This window comes from Solanum lycopersicum, chromosome 5 (genome assembly GCF_036512215.1).
Source record: "Solanum lycopersicum chromosome 5, SLM_r2.1".
NCBI classification, from domain to species: Eukaryota; Viridiplantae; Streptophyta; class Magnoliopsida; order Solanales; family Solanaceae; genus Solanum; species Solanum lycopersicum.
The window spans coordinates 61489879-61512678 of NC_090804.1; the positions used below are offsets into that span (position 1 = coordinate 61489879).

General features: G+C 30.5%; 1 protein-coding gene and 1 pseudogene across 1 annotated transcript; one reads left to right on the forward strand and one right to left on the reverse strand.

Moving 5' to 3' along the window:
* Positions 1 to 12522: 12522 nt before the first annotated feature.
* LOC101267996 (kirola-like) lies at positions 12523 to 13434 on the reverse strand (annotated as a pseudogene).
* Positions 13435 to 19300: 5866 nt separating this feature from the next.
* LOC101267409 (protein PELPK2) lies at positions 19301 to 19651 on the forward strand. The gene has a single exon (XM_004240086.5). The coding sequence runs from the start codon at positions 19301 to 19303 to the stop codon at positions 19649 to 19651; it is 351 nt and encodes a 116-aa protein (XP_004240134.2).
* The last annotated feature ends 3149 nt before the right edge of the window (positions 19652 to 22800 follow it).

A 22800-nucleotide genomic window follows, 5' to 3' on the forward strand; every position in this document is an offset into this window, starting at 1 on the left:
TTCTTGGGGCTTTCTTTTTCCTCCCAAGGTCTCATACAAATTCAGAAACACCTTCGGCAAATGGGGAACAATGGTCCGTTCTTGCTCAGCCACTTCTTGATCATTCATACGGCGCTGATTTCTAATAACATAGGAGGTTTGCTCTGCTAGTTGATGAACTTGAAGTCTAGCCCTTCCCATGTTTTGATGACAGTCATTTAACAAAGCCTGATGATTACCCAGATTATTCCTCAAGAGGGCCTCTCGCCCTTCTGCTGCTTCAAGTTGATGGCGAAGTGTTGCTCTTTCGATGATCAATTGTCTTTGCGCCTCTTCGGATGCCTCGAAGCCCCTCTTCAATCGAGAGATCTCAAAATTCTGCTCCCTTTTTATCTGTCGTGCCAAGTGGATTCTATTATCCAATTCCTCCTCCAATCGGGCTAGTCTTCCCTCTGCATGCTTCAATTCTCCTTCCACATCTTGCAACTCTAACTTGTGATTTTTTCTTCTTTGGACTTGTACTTCTTGCCGTGCAATGGTTGCTTTGGCCTTCTCCAACTCTTTTTTCAATTGTCTTATTATATGTTGATCTCTTCTTTTTCTGCTGGATCCTTCAGGAGTGTCACCAAATGTCATCGGATCACGAAACCACGATAGGTACCCAGGAACCACCTTTCCTTTATCTTTCTCCACAACCATTTCACTTAGCTCAGAAATAATACTCCCGTACCAAATCTTCATAATCTCTTCGCTGTTAAAAGCAAAACCTGGTGGAGTGTCATATGCAAACTTACTCATATCATCATTGGGTGGGATTTCTTGAACTCTGGCTAGTTGACGCATAACCCGAAGTGGGGCATATGGTTGAACACCTCTAAGACCAATCAACACAAGAAACGAGATACCACTAGACATGCAAATGATATCCTTAGCTGGGAACCAGTAATAATTCCACACTATTTCATCAGATGTGATCACTGAAAGTTTTTCTTCACACGCTATTATTCCGTTTGGAAAATCAATTTTGGCTTCCCTTTCCTTATGGGAGGAAACATAGTTGCACCAATCTGGAGTAAACCTAGGCGCACGATCATGATGATAAAGGTGTTCCAAAAATCATATTTGTAGCAAAATATTACAGCCTTCAAAGTACATTTCCCCACTTAAACATTTGGTTAATGCGCGAAACATATCTGCCAAGATCATTGGAATAATAGTTGGATTTTCCATTGTGGTCAATGCCTTCACCACACCAGCCAGACGAATGTCAATATGCTTGTCCCTTTTGGGAAAAATAATGAGCCCCAAAAATGTGACCATAAAAGCAAAACATTCATTTGCCTTCCAAGCTTCTTCACCCCCTTGATTACTCAACTGGTTCCGATAATTCTTGAAACCATCCCTTTGACCGTATCTCTGGTGTAGAAAGTCTAAAGAGACCCACCTATTTTTCAAACTCTCTTTCTCTATTTGATTAATTTTGAGAAGTTCTAGAAATTTTTTGGCATCAACATGTTTTGGAATTATGGGTCTTTTATTGCGTAGATCAGCACCTCGAAAAGTAGACCCCTTCCCCATGAAGCCAGCAATTTCTTCCAAAGTTGTTGTCATCTCACAGTCAGAAAAACAAAATACATTATTTCTGGGATCCCAAAAAGGAATCAATGCCTCGACCACATCCCTTCTAGGGTCAATCTCCATAAGATGCACTAAATGCCCCAAGTGTTCCTTTACTCTTTTTTTCTCATGACTTCCCATGTCTGTGCACCATTGCCATAAATCTTTTGGTATAGTATCTGCGATCATGAACTCTGGAATTCCTTCGCTTCTAGGCCTTTTTGACCCTTGTCCTTTTGTCGATGATGCTATTTGTACCTTTAAATAGAACCAAACAAAGGTTTTTATGACAAACTCTAACACATTGAAAACAGAAAAGTAAAAAAAAATTATTTTTTTAAGAAAATAAAATAAAACACCAATTTTTTACAAACACCGAACCCTTGAAAGGATGCCTACGTATCTCTTTTTAGTGAGAATCAGGTGTGCGTAATTCATAAAAGAAAAACTTCTCTTGGAAAGACTACCCCTTTTATTTGACCTTTTTAAAAAAAAAAAAAAAAAAAAAAAACTAAACTCGCAAAGCTATTTTGAAAATGGTCAACAATGTCAAAGCGTTCTGAACCAACTATTTTTTACATAGCATATAAAATGAACATTTTGGTCTAGCATGAATAGATATCTTAATTTCGCTAGGTCAAATGTACATGATAAAAAAAAAAGCATACCAGAGACTTTTTATGTAGGTTTAACATTTATGAAGGTGTCTAGATTGGCCTACTCGAGCGGACAACGCGAGTCGGGGAGGGTCAGCGTGCCGGTAGCAGAGCTATTCCGGCTTAACTGGTGGTCCAACCCCGCCTAACATGTGTAACAACCTAGAATCAGGAGCGTAACCGCACACTGATTCATCCTAGACAGAAGTCCTGTGGAGCGTAACCGCACACACAGTGTATAACAAAATTTCAGAGACTCAGAGGGTATGTAAGAGAAACAATTTGTATACAATACAATATCAAAACGATAAATTGCTGAAATAACACAATTAGCATCCAAACATAAAATTTATCCAAATAAAAAAAATAGCGAAAAAAAAGTTAATGTACAAAGCTCGAATTCTAAAAGAAGTGATCCTCAGCGGAGTCGCCAAATCTGTCACACCTCTTTTATTCAAGTTTTAATTGTTGAGGATATGACAGGTTTTTTTTATTTATTTTTTTTTAATTTTTTTTAGAGTCGCCACTTGAAATTGAGTTTTTTAGGTGTTTGAAGTCACCAGATAGTTCTTAATTTAAAATAAAAAACTTTTTTTTGGGTCTACGAAAAACAGAGATTGGGTAAGGAATTCAGTTGACCGGAGGGAAGGTATGAGGCACCCCCCGAGTCCCGTGGTTCTAGCACGGTCGCTTTATTAACTTATATTTGGCTAAAATAATTTATTTATTTAATTTGGATAAAAGGGGAAAAAAATTAATTACTATTTTTTTTAAAAAAAATGATTGGCCTAAGAGCGTAACCGCACACAAGACCTTTCTTTTAGAAAAGAAATACACACCAAGGATCGTAACCGAACACATGATGGTATTTAAAGTTTTAATTTTTTATTTTTTTTTAAAATAATAATTAATTACTCAAAAAAATAACGTCATGAATGGATAAAAGAAAATGGTGCAACATATAAATCAAGAAATGATTAGTTTTTATTTATTTATTATTATAAAAAAAATTCTAGCATTTATTTATGATTTTAGCAAAAGAAAAAAAAATTACTACTAGACAATGAGAACAAAAGAAAAAACACTCTTTTAAACTAATGATATACTAGTTTATATATATATATATATATATATATATATATATATATATATATATATATATATATATACTGATAAAAATTTAAGAAATAACCAATTCGGTAAAAAAAAATCTATATATATAAATGACTACCTTGACTTATTTGATAGAAGATTGCAAAATAACAAATTTTTAATTGTTGAATTATTAAGTCAAGTTAGTCAAATTTGTATTTTTACTTTAATTATCAATTCAAAAATTAATTTTTTTTAGAGATTTTTTTTTAAAAAAAAAACAAAAACATATTTACTTTTTTTTTAATAGAAAAAACCAGATTTTATTTTTTTTGCAGAAATAACCAGATTTACATTTTTGCTGAAATAACCAGATTTACATATTGGCAGAAATAACCAGATTTACATTTTTTGCAGAAATAAACAAATTTACATTTTTTGCAGAAATAACCAGATTTACATTTTTGCAGAAATAACCAAATTTACATTTTTTCTTTTGTTGCAAAAATGACCAGATTAAACCCTTTTGCAAAAATAACTAGTTTTACGCTTTATTTTTTTATATATTTTTTTTTCTTAAGTTCATTCCTTAAAAAAGAAAGTTACCGAAAACGTAAAAGATTTGCAATTGTTATATTTTAATTACTTGTTTTATTTTATTTTTTTTATATTTTTTTTCTTTTTACTTACTAAAGCTAAAATTTAAGCTAAAAATAATTAATAATATATGTGTACATCATAATAAACATAATGATATGAAAAACACTATAGAATAATAAACTAATAGAAATATACAAACAAAGTAACATAAGGATAAACATAATCATACGAGAATTATAATAAGCTTAGCAAAAAATATCAACAATTTTTCAAAAAAAACAAAACATAACAATAACATAAAGATTACATTGAAATGTAAAAAAAGAAATACCTAGAGTTGATGACAAGCAAATATAGGAGCAAATTTAATTGAATTCCCAAGACAACCCAATAGAGATATCTTCTTCTTTTTTTTTCTTTAAGAAGAAGAAATTTTTTAAGTAAGTATTTTTTTCCAATTTTCTTTCTATATCTCCTCCTTTTCTTTCTTCCCCAAGGGGGTTTAAATAGGTGAACAACATTAACATCCCACCTTTCTTGAAAACTTAAGAGCCAATGCATGCATTTGACTCTTTGTTTTCCCAAGGTGCAACCCAAGATGGCCAATGAAATTCCTTTCTTTTCTTTTTTTTTAATTTTTGTTTTAAGAAAAAAATCAGATTAATTGCATAATTCTTTTGCCCTTTTAAATGACCCATTTACTTTATTCATTAATTGAATATAGTTATATAGGTCATCAGAAAATAATAGGCCCAATGTCATTTAGTTGGCCCATTTCTTTTATTCATTGTTTGAATAAAAGTTAATGGGCCATCTGAAAAAATTTAAAATAGGCCAAATGTTGACCCATTTCCTCAAAACCTAAACAAATTGACCCACTATCACAAAATCTAAACATCTAAATAATTTTAAAGATCAAACACAACAAAATAATGCAGAAAAAAAAGTCAAAATAATTAAATAATTAACAGAAAAATTGAAATAAGAACAAAATAATAATACCTCAAGCAACTCATCAACATGATAAACTTATAGAACATTAATAACATAATCCGACATCAAACGACTTATATGGTCAAACAAAAAAAAGATAATGATGAATTTGGATAAAGATTGAGAGGGGGGAAAAGATTGACATATCTTTCGGGTAATGAAGGTCGCCGGAAAACTTTGCCGGAAATTTTTTTGATGGATTTTGAACTTAAATTTATATCAAATGATAGCCCTTGAAGAGCTCTACACATTTATGTAAAGGGTTTGGGATAGGAATGACCGGAACTTTATAAATCTAAGGAAAAAGTAAAAATTTATATTTGGTTTTCCTTAGATCTACGGAGTTTGGCTATAGATATGGATGAAAGGTTTGTAGATTTAGGTAGAGGAGGATGAAAGGAAAAGATGGTAAAATTTTAAAAAAAATTCCGACCAAAGAGGGGTGGCTGGCCGGCGGCGTGGTGGCGGTAGCGGTGGCCGGCAGGCGGCATGGTAGTAAGGGGAAGAAGAAAGGGACAAAAAATCTAAAATAAAAATAAAGGAAAATGCTAATTTTTTAGAGTTTTGTATTTTTGTTTGGGTCCAATATCAAAATATCATGAATGGTTGAGATTCAATCTTGACCATTTCTATGGACCGGGTCAAGATCAATTGGGCCATCAGAATTGATTTAAATCAGCCCAATTTAAACAAAATTGGGTCATTTGAGCCAATAAACTAATAAATACAAATACCAAAAATTCAAATTAAAAAAAATAAAAAATTCTTACTAAAATACTATAGGAGTAAAATAAACACGTCAAAAATTAGGTGTTCACAGATCCCTGACCATAAACCAATTAACAATAAAAATGATCTTAACTTATTGGTTTGATTCATATAATTACGTTTGTATGTAATATCATATTTCAGATCAACATATGAAACTTTATTTTCATAAGTAATGATTCACTATGTGTGACATTTAATGTCATATCATCTTATATATTTATCAATATTATCAAGGTGAATTATCTTGATTTCATATTCTGAAAGTTGTGCTTTTAGCTCAATTATCTTGCACAATTTGCGAATGTCAAACTGCAAGTTGACAACAAACGCACATGTCATTATCTTATTGATGCATCTTTTTATCATATCACATGATAGGTAAATGGGCCCATATTCACCTTTTATACTTTTCAGAATTTAGGGATTTAGTCCCAACTTTAGTTGATCCAATCAACTTTATCACGAGAAGAAGCAACGTAAAGAATTCTCGAAGAATCTTCTAGTTTTTCAATCTATGTCCATTACTCAGTATGAACATCTTTGGGATGACCAAATTATTCATGCCAACTAATAAAATTAGTAGTACTCGGAAACTCCAAGTTTACTACGCCATGTGTCTTTTGCTTTGGTAAATTTCTGATTTATTATTTTATGAGTAAATTTTAATTTTATCATCAATATGGTGCATTCAGACTCAAACCCAACGTCTTATGCCATAAATCAAAGAGATACTTGAATCCAACATCTTTCATCACAAAACATCAAGACTTCTTATGTCTTACCCTCTTGATGTGATTGGACATAAATGCATCGTCTTATTCTTTTGGTGCGATAAAAACTTAAATCTATCGTCTTACCCATAATGAGGCTCAACCTCAAGCCTTCAAAATAATTGTAATTTTATAACCTTTGATGATAATTAATATAATTGTACACTATAATTACTCACAAAGTTGAGATTATTCATTTACTATAATCAACATTAGTTGTTAATAAATATAGCTTAATAGATGACTTACCTCATAAAAAGGTCGAAAACATACTTTTCACTAAATTGTGCTTATTTAATTATTAAATAAATTAAAGAATTCTATCCCAGTCGATTAAAATTGAAGGTATAAAAAGTCGACAAGTCTCTTTAAATACTTACTTTAGATGGTACCTCTGTTACATAATTAGTTATAACATAAAGATAAATCATATCTTGAAGATATAAGAACCTTATTGCATAACTTATGCAAGATCTCTTTTGCATTTTTTCCGTCTTCTTCATCATTCTTTAAGAATAGAACAATCGTACTGATAACGTGTTATGAAACTATATGAAGTTAGAAGACGAATAAAGTAGGGAAAAGAGAAAGATTTTTTATTCATCTTGAAGTATATTCAGGATTCATTGATCTATCAATGATCTTATTTACAATTAAGGAAAACCCTTTATGTATATGGAAAACCCTACTTGGTCTCCAAGTAGGATTCCTAACCATATCATACAAGGACTACACATAATTAGACATTCACTATAACACAAATTGTTTATAACACTTTCATATATTTTTATTTATCAATATCCACTCCCTTTATTTTCTCTACATATATATTAGATATTTCAAAGAAAACTCATTAACCACACCACATAATATTATATCAAGTACGTACATATATGTATTTATGTATCACTTGATGTGGTAACTCTCAATATCTTTAGTGATATTGATACACAATTCCATGAAAGTGTGTGGATCAGGCACATGTACATTCTTCTTTTCATATTCCAAAATCCAAGTAACTAAGTTATTTTCATCCTTTGTCTCAACATGAATAGTGAGGTAAAATGATTCATAATATTCTAACATATCTCCTTCAATCATCTTTTTTTTAACCAACTTCTTTTCTTCATCTATTTTTTCAATAACTTCCTTTGCCACCATCTCTTTCCCATCTACACAAACAAATATATATAGTAAAATTAAATTCATACTACTTTCGCTTAGTAATGATCGATTGAGTTGGACTGAATTTGGAAAAACTAAAATCGATATGAATTAATATAATATGGATTTACGTACCATGTGTGAATTTCCAGAACCTAACAGAGCCAATAGTACCCAAATCACCTTCATGAATATCCACATTTTGTATCTTATCGGGGCATATGTTGCACATATAATGTGGTTTGTACATAATTGTTTCATGGAACACATCTCCATCACATTTGATATTTATTTCAGAAACCAACTTACCTTCGAGACTCATTTTTTCTATGATATATGACTAAGTTATAATAACAAATATGTGCTTCATCATTACATGAATAGTTCTGCCCTTTTATAGTCAGGCAATGTCAATATGTCTAGACTTTAGACTATAAGTTTCATTTTTTTTCATATACATAATTAGGTGTGTGTCTGTAATTAACTACACACAATTATTATGGAATGAGAGTCTTTGGTTATATCTAGTACCCAATATGCTACTTTTAAATTAAGTAGGTTAAGTTTCTAAGTGGTTCAAACTAGTTCATAAGCATATTTTTAAAGCTTAAATATATAGTTGGCAAACACCTATAACTCAAGTGCTTATAATCCGATATCAACCATAAGTTGGTCATTTTTTATTTATGATTTTTTACATATTGTAATCACTTTTATTTTGATGAATCGCTTTACAATTTTACCTTTTCTATCTTTATACTCCCTAAAATGTTCTTTTTAAAACATGGCATGATACATGCAGGATGCTATGTAGGACGCAAAATTTTCATGTAGGGTGCTATGTAGGACGAATATGCCAATTTGTTCAATTTTATACAAGTTTAAATGTTTAATTGTGCACATCAAAAGTTAAGGGTCAGAGTTGCCAACTGATACTAAGTTAAGAGTCATATTTATGTATTATGCCTAAATTAAAATTAGAATGTTCCTCACAAACAATTTTTTCTACCAATTATCACAACAAAAACTTGGTTTTCAATTCCTATTTTCAACATACACATATCTATATAAACTTGTCAAAAGTGAAACTTAAAAGGACAATCAATCTTCAACGATGTCTTACCATCAGAATCAATCTTTTTTCTTGTTATTACATGTCACTTTGTCAATAACAAGTTGCTATGTAATTTAAGCTGAAGCGCGCCATCTTCTTGAAGTAACTATTCCCGAGCTTCCTAAGCCTTAATTGCTTCCAGAAATCCCAACTTTACCAAATCCTAAATTCCCTGAAATTCCAAATCTGCTACGAATTCTCTACCAAAGCCCAGAGTTCCAACTTTATCAAAACTCGAGATGTCTGTCATCCTAAGGCTAAACTACCAACTTTGTCAAAGCCGAAAATTCCTCAAGTGCCAAAAATGCCTTGAGGGCGTGCGATGCATATATATGAAATGCTCTTTGATTCATTTAAAGCATTCTGGATATGTTACACTTTATTATTGTGTCAAGAGTTTTCTTTGTTGTGCTAGAACATTTCATTTCGGATATATTATATTTGTCATGATATTCTATCATCAATTACAAAAATTGTTATGTAATTGTTCTGTAATCAGTTAACTTTTGTATTTGTGAAAAACTCATTGTTAAATAGATAATTGTGAATCCAATTATTGTTTACATTAATTTGAAACTCATAAATATTAAATCTTGAATCTGCCTTAACAAAAATTAGTTGAAGTGGTATGTTGGTGGCGTACCATGAATGAAGTACCAACAAATACTAGTATTTGGGAATTTGATTTATTTACCAAAAATATTTGCTAAATAGTGACAAATTAATTGGACAAACACTACTTGACAAATGGAAAGTGCTAAACAGCCAGAAAATTTGGTCAGAATTTGATCAGAAAATTTTAAAAACTATAAAAAAAAATTTCTATTTTAAAATAAATTAATTTTTTTCCATTTATTACTGAAAACGTGTTAAAGTTAACAGGTAATTAAATTTTTTTCTAAATATAAAATAACATAGAGAAAATATCATTATGGCCAAACTTTAGCCATATTTTCTCGCAAAATAATTTTGACCAACTTTTTCAAATTTTACTTGGAAAATCTATGGCCAAAGGGTCCATAATTAGGTGTGTGCATGTAATTCTACACACAATTATTACAGAAAAAGACTCTTGGTTATAGATAGTACCCAAATAAGCTACTTTTTATATTAAGAAGGCATTATGTTAGGTTTCTAGGTGGTTCAAACTAGTTTATAAGTATATCTTTAAAGCTTATCATATAGTTGGCAAGCACTCACGTGTTTATAACTAAAGTGCTTATAATCCAAAATCAACCATAAGTTGGTCATTTTTATATGATGATTTTATAGCTAATTATAATTAAGTACTTTTAATTTGACCAATCACTTTATAATTTTATCTTTTCTATCTTTTTTCATTATATAATAGGAAAAAAGCTTATCAAAATTATTTTACCAAACACATTAATTATTTGTTTGTTCTCAATGTTAGCCCCAAACATGTAACCACTAATTTATAAAAGAAAATGATGCCTACCCCCCACCCCATCCCACCCCACCCCACCCCAACCAAACACTATTCCTATTGTGTGAGATATCATCTAACAAGAAATTGAGCTTTTAGTGACGAGTGAAGTTGCTATTGAAGCCTGTAAAATTGCTACAAAATCATTTTAATAGCGATCTGAGCGTCGCATGAAGATTTGAACATTTTAATTAGGAGTTATAAAACCTATTGTATTTTCTGATCTTAGTAAATAGATAGAAAAGACTCAACCAGTCATCGATTCTCACATGAAATCAATCACTTGGAAAGTGATTGGAGCAAGTTTTTTAAAGTTATATAATTTCTTCCTAGTTATTATATCCTGTGAAAATGAATGGATTATATTTGCACTTGTGTACGAAAAGAAAACTAAAGATACCCCCAGAATAGCTCACACTCTAAAGTCATTTCATTGGTGTGACCAAAATTAAGTTTACATTAAATATACCTAGATATTTAGTGGATATTTTAAGGAGTAATACGATACAAGTCATGAACAAAAATTACTAGATTCCAGAAATGGCATAGTAGGGAGCAATCCATTGTTAGGGTAGATAATATAAAATTGTGTGGTAGATGTGACACATGGAAAAAAATGTTTGGCAGATTAAAGTATAACTATTATTGTTTGAGAAGATGAACTGACAGACATTTTTCTTAACCAATTAACCACCAACCAAAGTTTTGTTCCTATTATCATTTTTTCACAACTTATAAATTTGTTCAGACTGAAGCATAAGTCATATGAATTAAAACACTAAAAAAATTCACCTTCAATAATGGCTTTATCACCACATTAATCCATCTTTTTTCTTGTTACTATTCATCACTTTGTCGTTAGCTAGTAACTATAAAATTCAAGCAGAAGCACGACATTTTCTTGAAATAACTTTGTCTGAGCTTTCTAAGATTGAATTGCCGCATCTTTCTGAATTCTCTGAAATTTCAAAGCCCGAATTGCCACAACTCCCAAAGCAGGAGTTTTCAACATTTCCGAAACCTAAATTTCCAATGTTGCCAAAAGTCGAGATTCGTTCCATTTCTAAGCCTGATTTGTCAACTTTGTCAAAATTAAAAATTCCACAAGTGCCTAAAAAGCCTTGAGCACGTGGTATATGGAATTTATCTTTCAGTGGTTGATGTGACATCTATATTTAAAATGACACATTTCATTACATAGGGTTATCATGTATGTTTGCCTAATATAATGTTCTTGTGTTTGGGAAGGATTATTTATGTGATTTATTATGTAAGGCATTTATTTCTAGTGGTACTTCAAATCTTTGAGGTGGCTTTTTTACTTTAACTAATTATGTAGTTCCCTATCACAACTTTTTTTTAAAAAAAAATTGGCAATTGACAAATACTGCAGCTAAATAATAAAATTTATGCTAATCCTATTTAACAAAATTTTGTAGTCACCTATAATTACTACCGTTCTGTACTAATATATGTCCTCCGTATCCTTTTTTCTAGGGTCATATCATTAGTAACTTGAAGTTGCGTTAAATCTGTCTTATTACCTCTTTTCAATACTATTTCGGTCTATCTCTGCCTCTTCCTTGCACTCTTTAACCAACCTCTCGCACCTCCTCATGACTAATGCATCTATTCATCTTCTCTCTACATGTCAAAATCATCTCAATCTTGCTTCTCTTATCTTGTCCACATCAAAGGCCACTTCCACCTTATACCGAATATCTTCATTTCTAATCTTATTACTTCTAGTAAGAGCACACATTTACCTCACATCCTCATCTTTGCAACATGCATCTTATGGAGATGGGAGTTCTTGAGAGGCCAACATTCATTCTCACATAACAATGTCGTTCGAATCACCAAAAAAAAATCCTTATTTGACCAGATTAAAAGGAAACTTTATAACACTTACCTTTGAGTTTCAGCGGTATCTTCTTATCACACAAGGCTTCAGAGGCAAGTCTCCACTTCATCCACATTGCACCAATGCAGTGTGTGATATCATCGTCATTGATGTCTCATTCCTTGAACTATAAACCCTAAGATACTTGAATTATCTCTATTAAAAATATTTTAATCATGTAACTATTTTAAAATATAATTATATTCAGTAGATGTAATAGAAATTTCTATAACTATAGATAGTTTTTCCTTCTTTTTTATCAAAGAAAGTACAATAGGATATATTTTTAAGGAATAAGAAAAGGGAAACTGTTATGCAATTGTAGCTTTTATTTATATTATAAGCAGAATTTTACGAAATAGAAATTACATATTCACTCCATTTATTTTTTTTTTTTACATATATAGTAAATATTTCAAAGCACATTCATTAATCACATCACACATTATTCCTAAGTAAATATATTTATGTATCACTTAATATGGTGAGTCTCAATATCTTTGGTCATGTTGAGAGCAAATTCCATGAAAGTATGTGGATCTGACACATTTGCATTCTTCTTTTCATATTCAATAATCCAAATAACTAATTTGTTTTCACCCTTTGTCTCAACATGAGTAGTGATATAAAATGATTTGTAATCCTCCAATAGATCTCCTTCAATCATTTTTTTTAATCAACTTCTTTTCTTCATCTATTTCTTCAACTATTTCCTTTGCCACCTTCTCTATTTCATCTGGGGAAAAAAAGATTTCATACTACTAATTTTATTTTTATACGATCAAGTTATTTGGATTGAATTTAAACGGGTTAAAAACCGTTTGAATCAACAAATGTGTTGGATCAAATTAATGATCCATATATATATATATATATATATATATATATGTATGTATGTATGTATATATATATGTATGTATGTATGTATATATATATATATATATATGTTATTCTTATGCATGTAAGGTATATACAACTAAAAACAAATTTATAAAGACTAAAACTAATGGACCATATTCATAATAAATATTAAAATCAAATATAATATATGTTTACCATGGGTGAAGTTCCAAAAATTAATAGAGCCAACAGTGCCCCATTCACCTTCATGAATATTCACATTTTGTATCTTATCAGGGCATATGTTTGAGAGATGGTGTGGTCTTTGCCTAAAGAACTCATGAAAAACATCTCCTTTAAGGCTCATCTCTCTTCTATGTTACAATAACAAGTGTGATTCATCATTACATGAGTAGCTCTACCGTTTTATAGATAGGAATTGCTTATATGTCTAAACTAAAGTATTTGTATTTTTTCTGTCCCAATTTATGAGGTGCTTTTCGTTTTTTGAGAGTCAAATAGTTTAAAATTGATCGAAATCTGCGCGTGAAATAATATATATATATATATATATATATATATATATATATATATATATATATATATATATATATTTGTAAACTACATAAAAAGTACTATAATCACAATCAATTCAATATAATTAAAAAATATATGAAAAATTTAAGACAATTAGGTGTGTACTCAAAATTATTACAGAAGAAGATTCTTATATTTAGTATAAGTAATAACTAGTACTGGTACCCAATAAGATACTTTTATATTTAGAAGGTATTTGAGTTAAAGTTTATAAGTTGTTCAAACTAGTTCATAAGCATATTTCTTTAATTTGACAAATCATTTTACAATTTTACCCTCCTTTTTGTACCCCCTAAAATGTTCTTCCTAAAACAAAACTTTGAATTATCACTTTATTTTATTTTCGTCATTTCTCCTTTTTATGTAAAAATACTTTTAAATTAATTTTACTTTATGAATAAATTTTTTAAAATATTATCAATATTTTACCAAATATATGATTTGTTTATTATCAATTTTAGCACCCTACGTGTAATTAAAACTAGGCATCTGATGGGGTTGTACAGATACCGTTTTGGTACCATCTCGGTCTAGTAGTATTCAAGATGAAATGGATATAGTGAATGTTAGGTTATTAGCATTTTAATAATAATATTTAACATGTTAAATTGCTTTATTTAGGAGTTATAAGAATGACCATTGGTAGATATTGTGTTAAAACTATCAATTTAATCATACTATTCATCTTTGACCTGGTAGTCATGTATTCATTGTGAGATAAAAACATTCCAATAAACAATGGAATGGATAACTTCTACATCATCCATTACCATTGGTTATCCATCACTTTATTTAGTTAATTCCTCTATTACTATTGTAACCTATGAAACTCCTAAGGCCATTATCTTCATTATTAACTACCTCCATTATCTTCCTATTCATTGCTAGGAAGACTTCTTGTAGTATAAATAGTGGTGGTCTTCATTTGATTTGGTACACACACAAAATACAAGAGAAAACAAAGAGTGAAAGGGTTAGTCTAAAAGAGAGTTCTTATTAGTTTAAGGGAGGTGTTCTTTTTTGTGGAGCTTTGGACTCAACTCTTGTCCAGATTTGCTGAGTTATACTTTGGGAAAGATGTTGTATCCTGGAGGGGACAAGTCAAAGAGGACTACTACTGGACCAGTGAAAACATTTGCTGCAGTGGGCTTGAATCTCCTTAAAGAGAGCGAGATATCCGCGCTTCAGCCTGAAGAGATTAATTTCTTCATTTTATTTTCAATTGTAATCTTGCAATTTTATTATCTTGTAAGTTTTTTCACTAACAGTAAATCGGTACTCGGAACGAAACGGTAGCATAATTTGATATTGGTATCTATTCATTTCCAGTCCCGGTATTTTTCATTAATTAAAAATAGGCCTGCAGCAGCCTGTTTGAATAAATGAGATTGATATTATTTTTAATTTGTGTCATTATAATATACTTTTATAAGCATTTCTTTTTTGATTATTTAATTTTTTAATATTACAAACTTAAGTTAGTTAAATTACAAAGTCAAAAGTATAACTTATAACATATAACTTAATAATTTATTAACTTTAAAAGATTCAAATCTTGAAAACTTAAGCTTAAAAACATTTGAAAAAACTTAATTAAACTTAACTTACGAACTTATATTTACAAATTTATATAAACAAGGAGAGATAAGTATTTCTAGGTTGGCTAATTTGGTTGATGAAGAAGAACAAGTTTCACCTCCTCCTTTGAATGGCAAATTAAGCCCAGAGGCTCAAATATTTGTGTCTAAAAGTGTGATCGCAAAAAAAAATAGTCAGGAGCCTTAGCATCATGGATCAACCAATATATTGATTTGGGAGAAGAATTCTTTGAAGAAGATGATGATTTGGGAGAGAAATTCTTTGAATAGGATGAAGAAGATAATATGTTAGATATATTTTTTGATAAAGTTGCTAGGGATGGGGATCTTTCACCTAGGCAATAAAGAAGTGGAAGCAACAAAAAAAAAGACACATGAAAGACAACATAGATGGATGATAAGGTGACTGATGAACTTGTGTCAAGACACCTACCAATGCGAATGACAAAGCAGAATCATATGACATTTTCAATAACTTTGACAAGATTGAACAAGTCCAAAAGAAGTGATGAATTATCAAGTGTTATTGGATGGATATGAAGAAGAAGACAAGAGGAAAATACTTGGCCTAAGTCATCTACGGCCCCTTAAAGTTTTCCACATAATTCACTTAGACACCTGAACTAGGACATATACCTATTGAACACCTAAATTATCAAGAAATGTGCCTATTAAACACAAAACGCTGATGTGACAAAATAAGTGTATCTCACTGCTGCTGAGCGCGTGAATGCGTTTTTTTAATTATTTTAAAAAATACTTATACCTACTTTGTTGACACTTGGCATGCACTGACTAAATATATATAAAAAATTAATTTAATTAAACATAAATCTTTTTAACCATAAAAAAACAAAAAAACACCCCCACACTCATCTTCCTTCAACCCACCATTTAAACTACCATCCATTCAATTCCCCAAAATCCCTTATTTTTCCATCCAAAAATAACATGAAGAAATCACTTCTCTTAGCAGCCTCTGTATCTGCTGCCGCCACCGCCACCATCTCTTCTGTTTCCAAAGTTCGAATTTCTCTTCACAAGGACGATAATTTGAAAAAAAAATGATGAAGATTGTTCAAAATCAGTGAAAGCATCAACCCACCATTTTAAAAACTTCAAATTTCTCTGCCTTTTGTTATGATTCATTTTTTTTCATTTTCTATAAACAAAGTACCTGCTAAATTTTCAAGAAGAAGAAAAAATGGACTATTTGGAGTTAAAAAATTGACCAATATCTGTACATTTTTATTTTCAATAACTCCAATTGAGCAACTATCACCATTCATAAACTTATTAGAAATTCTATAAAATATTTGATATAATTTTAATTTCTCTTTGTTGTCGATTTCAAAATAATTTATCAAGGTCGATTATATTTACAAAATCGGAATAATCGTCGAAGGAATAACATATAACGAAGAAAATGAAAAAGGAAAACATTTGGTGGATGAATTCGGAATAAGATGGGGTTAGGCATTTTCTTTTTTGTTATGCAGTGGAATGGTGATTGTGGAACAACAGAGAAGAAGAAGGGAAGAAGATGAAGAAAAAAGGGCAGTGAGTTAGATGGGGTAGGGGTTAGGTGGGAGTGAGGGTGGTGGGAAAGATTTTTCTTTTATCAATATAAGTTTTTATATATTATTAAATGAAGGAAAATAATTTTATTTTTTAAAACTAAAATTATGGGCCCATATGCCACGTGTCGTAGTTCTATTCGTAATTTTTGTCAAGATAACGAGTGTGTATTACACGCACAATATTTGTAAAGGTAGTTGTTATTTTATGTTCAATAGATAAATATTTATTAATATTAAAGTGTCTAATAGGTAAGAGTCTCAGTTGAGGTGTCGAAATGAATTATGCGAACAACTTTAAGGGGCTATCGCTGACTTAAGCCAAAATACTTCAGGTTACTCTAGATGGGCAAACTCTTTTTTAGTTCATACACATTTAAAAAGAAGTTTGATGTTGAAAACTCAACCCTCTTCTTGACGTATATATTTTTGCATTATATAAGTATCTTCATTTGTCATATCATCATAGAGTGTGTAATAAACTCCGTGATGATCATAGAATACTTGCTTTTCTCTAACTCTTATTTTCTTCATGCTTGATAATTAGTAGAGATTTGTTACCTAATTAGGATTGGTAAGGTAAGGCAAGGCCTAGCCCCCTTGCTTGTATTTATTCACATTGAGATTTTTACCTTATTATTAATAAAGGCCGCTAGATGTCATGTCTAGTGGTATAAATTTGTTTGAAAAAAGAAACAAAAAAAATATATAAGTAAAAATTAAACAAAATATATCTTTAAAATAAACATAAGTAAAGTTGAATTTTAGATTTCAAAACTATTAAACTTAGAAAAATAAAAATAAAAAAATTTATATTTTCGTAATTTAAAATAACTTTTAAAAAATTATTATTTTTTAAAATAGCTATGTGTGTGATTCCGTTTATCTCATTTCGGTCCGTCTCGGTTCTATCCCGGTATATTGTGGGACGGGATCAAACCGAACTTCCATTGCAGTAATTTCGATCCGGTTCATCTCGTTACCTATCAACAACCTGCATATTCCGGTCTGATGCCCAGTCTTACGTTTAACCACTTATTTTTATATATAAAAAAAGAACCTCCCCCAACCACCAAACAATATATCTCTTTTGCAAATTTTATGTTGACATTAATAATAGGCATGTTTTGTATTAGAATCTGAGAGGGGATCTTGTGTAGAAGAGGGATTGCCTAATGTGTGAGCTATCATCTAATGCATTGACAATAGAAACTCATTCATTAATGATGCAACTACTAGAAATTGAGCTGTGAGTGGCGACAAATCGTTATTGAAGCCCAAAAAGTCAAAAGAAAATCATTTCATTTGTAGCAATTTGAGCACCGTGGCAACTGGAAAGTAGTTATAACTGAATGTTATTTATAAAGACTTCTTAAGGACGCCACTAGGAACTCCCATTGTGGCAATATTGGTTGCCACTAGAAATACTTTTTCTATAAAAAATAGTTCCAATAACTTAAATATTGGGTAGGTCGTCGCCACTAAATATTGACTAACCTTGAATTGCCATATTTACCTGAAATTTCAAATTTATCAAAGCTTGAATTCCCTGAAATTTGGAAACCTGACCTGCCAACTCTACCAAAGCCTAAATTTCCAGAATTCCCAAAGCCGAGTTTTCCGCCATTTCCTAAGTGAACTTCCAACATGGCCAAAACTCAAGATTCTTGTCATTTCTAAGACTGAATTGTCAACATTATCAAATCCTAAAATCCCTCAAGTGCCTAAAAAACCATGAGCGCGTGGCATGTGAAATATTCTTTGCCTCATTGAAGTAACATTGATCACATATTTTCCCTTTGTTGTGATACAATCATTTCCTCCTCTCTATTTTGAAAGGATTATTTATGTAATTGGTATGCCATCAATTTACTAATATAATGTTCTTGTGTTTCTAATGGCATAGTACACAACATTTATATACTCTGAAAACTTTGAATCGTGTTCACTATCACTATCAAAAATAGAAAACTATTGATGAACAAATATATTATTTATCTAAATAGCAAAACTCATCGCTAATTCTATCTAATATGAATTATTAAAAAAATGTTAGTTACTTGCAATTTAGCGATCACGAGTCATCTAGAATTTTGTAGTATATTCATTTGCAATGAAATCGCTTATCGACTCTAGAGTGTGATATTTCAATATGCAACATAATATCTAATTTAAAATATTTTTTTGTAAAAATTTACAGTTACCACGTCATTAAATAAATACCAAATCTAATATTTTGGGTAATCATGACTATGGAAGCTAACTTGGCTAAGTTAAGTGACTTTTAAAGACAAACAAAGTTGAACGAGAATATATATGTAGGGATGTTTATTAAACATACAATTACCTAAAAAAACATAATGTTGATTAATCATGTAATTATACATGTTAGATTAATTAGGAGGTTATTGTTGAGAAGATGAACTAACATAGTACTTTTTCATACCAAACCACAACCAAAAACTAATTCTCCAATTTTTACTTTCACTATATAAACTTGTTTGAAGTGAAGTATAATTAATGCATAATCAACAAAAACATAAATTATAAGTCTTGAAGAATTTATCACCTGGCTTTATACAATGGCTTATAAGTATATTCCATCTTTTTTCTTGTTATTATTCGTCACATTGTTTTTAACAAGTAGTTATGTGATTCAAGTTGAAGCGCGCAATCTTCTTGAAGTAACTATCCCTGAGCTTCCTAAGCCAGAATTGCCACATTTACCTGAAATCCCAACTTTGCCTAAACTTGAATTCCCTGAAATTCCAAAACCTGAGTTGCCTACATTACCAAAGCCCGAATTTCCAGAAATTCCAAAGCCGGAGTTTCCATCATTTTCAAAGGTTGAACTTCCAACTTTACCAAAACTCGAGATTCCTGTCATTCCTAAGCTTGAATTGCCAACTTTGTCAAAGCCGAAAATGCCTTAAGTGCCTAAAAAGCCTTGAGCACGAGGCTTGTTAAAAATGTATTGTGTATTGTGTGATCATATATGTATTTGAAGCTTTCCTTTTGGAAAGATTATTTATGTGATATTTATGTACAAGAATTGTTTATGTAATTGTTCTGTTTTCAGTTCACTAATGTACTTGTCTTACTAGTGACATTATACACATCTTTATTTGTACTCTAAGACTCGATTTCAGTTTGTTTATCTGGTTTTGATTTGATATAGTATATAAAATTCGTTGTATATGTCTCTAAAGCCTTTAACGATATTGAATTTAATGATATTTGACTAATGCCGGAAAATCTTTAACACTCTTTATAATATGTATATGTTTATTGCTACTAAAAGTTGTTCTTGTTATAATAATTGTGATCTTAACTAAAGATATGAAAAAAAAAAAGTAAAATATATTTTAATCTTGTAATCTTAATTAAAGATGCGAAGAATTTGTACGAATATGTTTAAGTTCATATATTTGCTTAAACAAACCTGAATTTTCAACACAAATGTTAAAACACTAATATAAGTATTGATAGTCAAATTATAATAACAACACCTAAATTCTTGTATTACAAGAAAAAGTAACTAAAGATAGAGATAAGAATGAAGCTGAGAAGTTTCAACTCTAGAAAAAAGATGAGAAGAACATACAGTTTCTACACTTTACACATAACTCTTATGTTAACAACTACCTAGTCATATTTAATCAATTGATAATTGGGCTGAATTGCAAATAAAATTCTCTAATATTTATTCGACCCAATATTTCAATCTAAATCAGTTTAATTCACAACTTCTAACACATAAGCCCATACTAAATCGATTTGGTTCACAACGAATACTTTTACTACATCGTGGGTGGCTGTAGTGGACAGAAAATATAGACTATAAATGATCTTTTTGCATAGTACATGTTCTGATTATGTTATGGGTGTTCGATAATGGTGATGATTTCGAGGTCGGATTATTATAACTTAAATTTTGAAGAAAAGTATATATGTTCTCTTTAGATTACCTACATGGGAGACCTTGTGTGTTGACTTGTAGGAATATATCTACATAAATTATGTGTTACACAAAAAAAGTTTTTGTGATATTAAATTTATGAAGCTATCGTTGAGAAGATGAACTAACACAATTTTTCCTACCAATCACAACCAAAGCTTGATTCTCCAATTTTTATTTTCCACAACCACACATCTTATAAAAACTTGTTTGAAGTGAAACATAAAGCATATTAGCATAATCAACCAAAACATAAATTACTAGTCTTGAAGCATGTATTAACTTTCGATATAATGGCCAATAATCACTACAACTCATCTTTTTACTTGTTATTATTTGTTACTTTGTTTTTAACAAACAACTTCATAAATCAAGCAGACGCGTGTCATCTTCTTGAAGTAATTTTGCCTGAGTTTTCTAAGTCTGAATTGCCACATTTACCTGAATTTCCTGAAATTCCAAAACGCGAGCTACCAACTCTATCAAGGCCTGAATTGTCACATTTACCTGAAATTCCAACTTTGCCTAAGTTCGAATTTCCTGAAATCCCAAAATCCGAGCTACCAACACTACCAAAGCCCGAATTGCCCAAAATCTCAACATTATCAAAGCGTGAACTTCCAAAATTGCTAAAACTTGATATGCATGTCATTCCTAAGCCTGAATCGCCAACTTTTTCAAGGCCAAAAATCCCTCGAGTGCCTAAAAAGCCTTGAGCACGAAGAGTATGAAATCCTATTTGCTTCGTTGAAGCAACAATATTGTTAAAATGTTAACACTTAATTATGTTATGTGATCATATGCATGTTTTTTTCTTTATTGTGCTAGAATCATTTGCAACTTCCCTTTTGGAAAATTTATATTTATGTGATTGTTCTATATATCATATGTCTATAATTTTTGGTACTTTTTTCTCATTCAAAGCATATTTATAAAGTACATCAAGCGTACTCGACATACAACTTATTGAGAAAAGAAATGCTTATCAACGGATATTATTATATATTTATCAACCGATATTATTATATGGCTATAATTTAATGTCTCACACAATAGGGCATGGTCCAATAAATATTAGGCAAAAGAAATTAAGCAAGTAGATATAAATTGAAGAAGAAGGTTAAAATATAATTAAAATGTTTACTTATAAAAATAGTTAATTAGTTACAATAGTTTATCTTAATTACAATTCACGATCTACTTTTAGTTATAATTACGCGACTTAACTTTTTTGTTTTGTATAATTCACACGTTTGTATAATATTATTTGTATAGTTATTGTATGTGTAGACATTGAAATTTTGTGAGACTCTACAAGATGCGTTCAATTCGAGTTGGGACTCTACAAATTGTGTTTATCTCAAATTAGGATTCTTGAAGGCTACTCAACCTTAAACCCTAGTTTACCTATATAAAGGGTACTAAATTCTTTTAAAAGATATCTCAGAAATTCGATAAAGATATCAAGATCTTGAAAATTCCAGAAATTGATGGATTATTCATAAAGAGAGGTCAAATCTAAATCACGCCCTCGAATCATGGATAAATATTTTAGGAGAGTGGAATCAAGTTATCAACAGAATTGTGCCCGCAATCTATCTTGATCAATAAAGTTATATTTCTTCATATTTTATTTGTATGATTTATTTATTTTCCATATGTTTAAAATTGGCTTAAGTCATCGACGGCCCCTTAAAGTTGTCCGCATAATTCATTTAAACACCTCAACTAAACTTTGTACCTATTGAACACCTATGCCCCTTAAAATTAATACCTATTGGACATTTTTTTGTTAATCAACAAAAAAACTGAAATGTGTGTAATACACTCACTATGACATGACGATGACATGACAGAATGACAAATTGAATGATGACACGTGGTATTTGAGTCCAAAAAATTATTTAAAAAAAGAAACTTTAAAAGATAACTATTTTGATCTATTTAACTAATTAAAAAAATTAAAAAGAATTCTAAAGAAAAAATAACCCACCCACCCATGGCAATTCCTTCTTTTCCTCCAACATCATTCCAACTTTAACACCCCTTAAACGGTAACATTCTTCTCTGTTTAATGTTGGTACAAGGAAGATAATTAGGGCTTTGTCGAAAATTTATGAATTC

Bases quoted from the DNA above. Each gene is read 5' to 3' on its own strand.
- LOC101267409 (XM_004240086.5), top strand. From the start codon at position 19,301: ATGGCTTATAAGTATATTCCATCTTTTTTCTTGTTATTATTCGTCACA.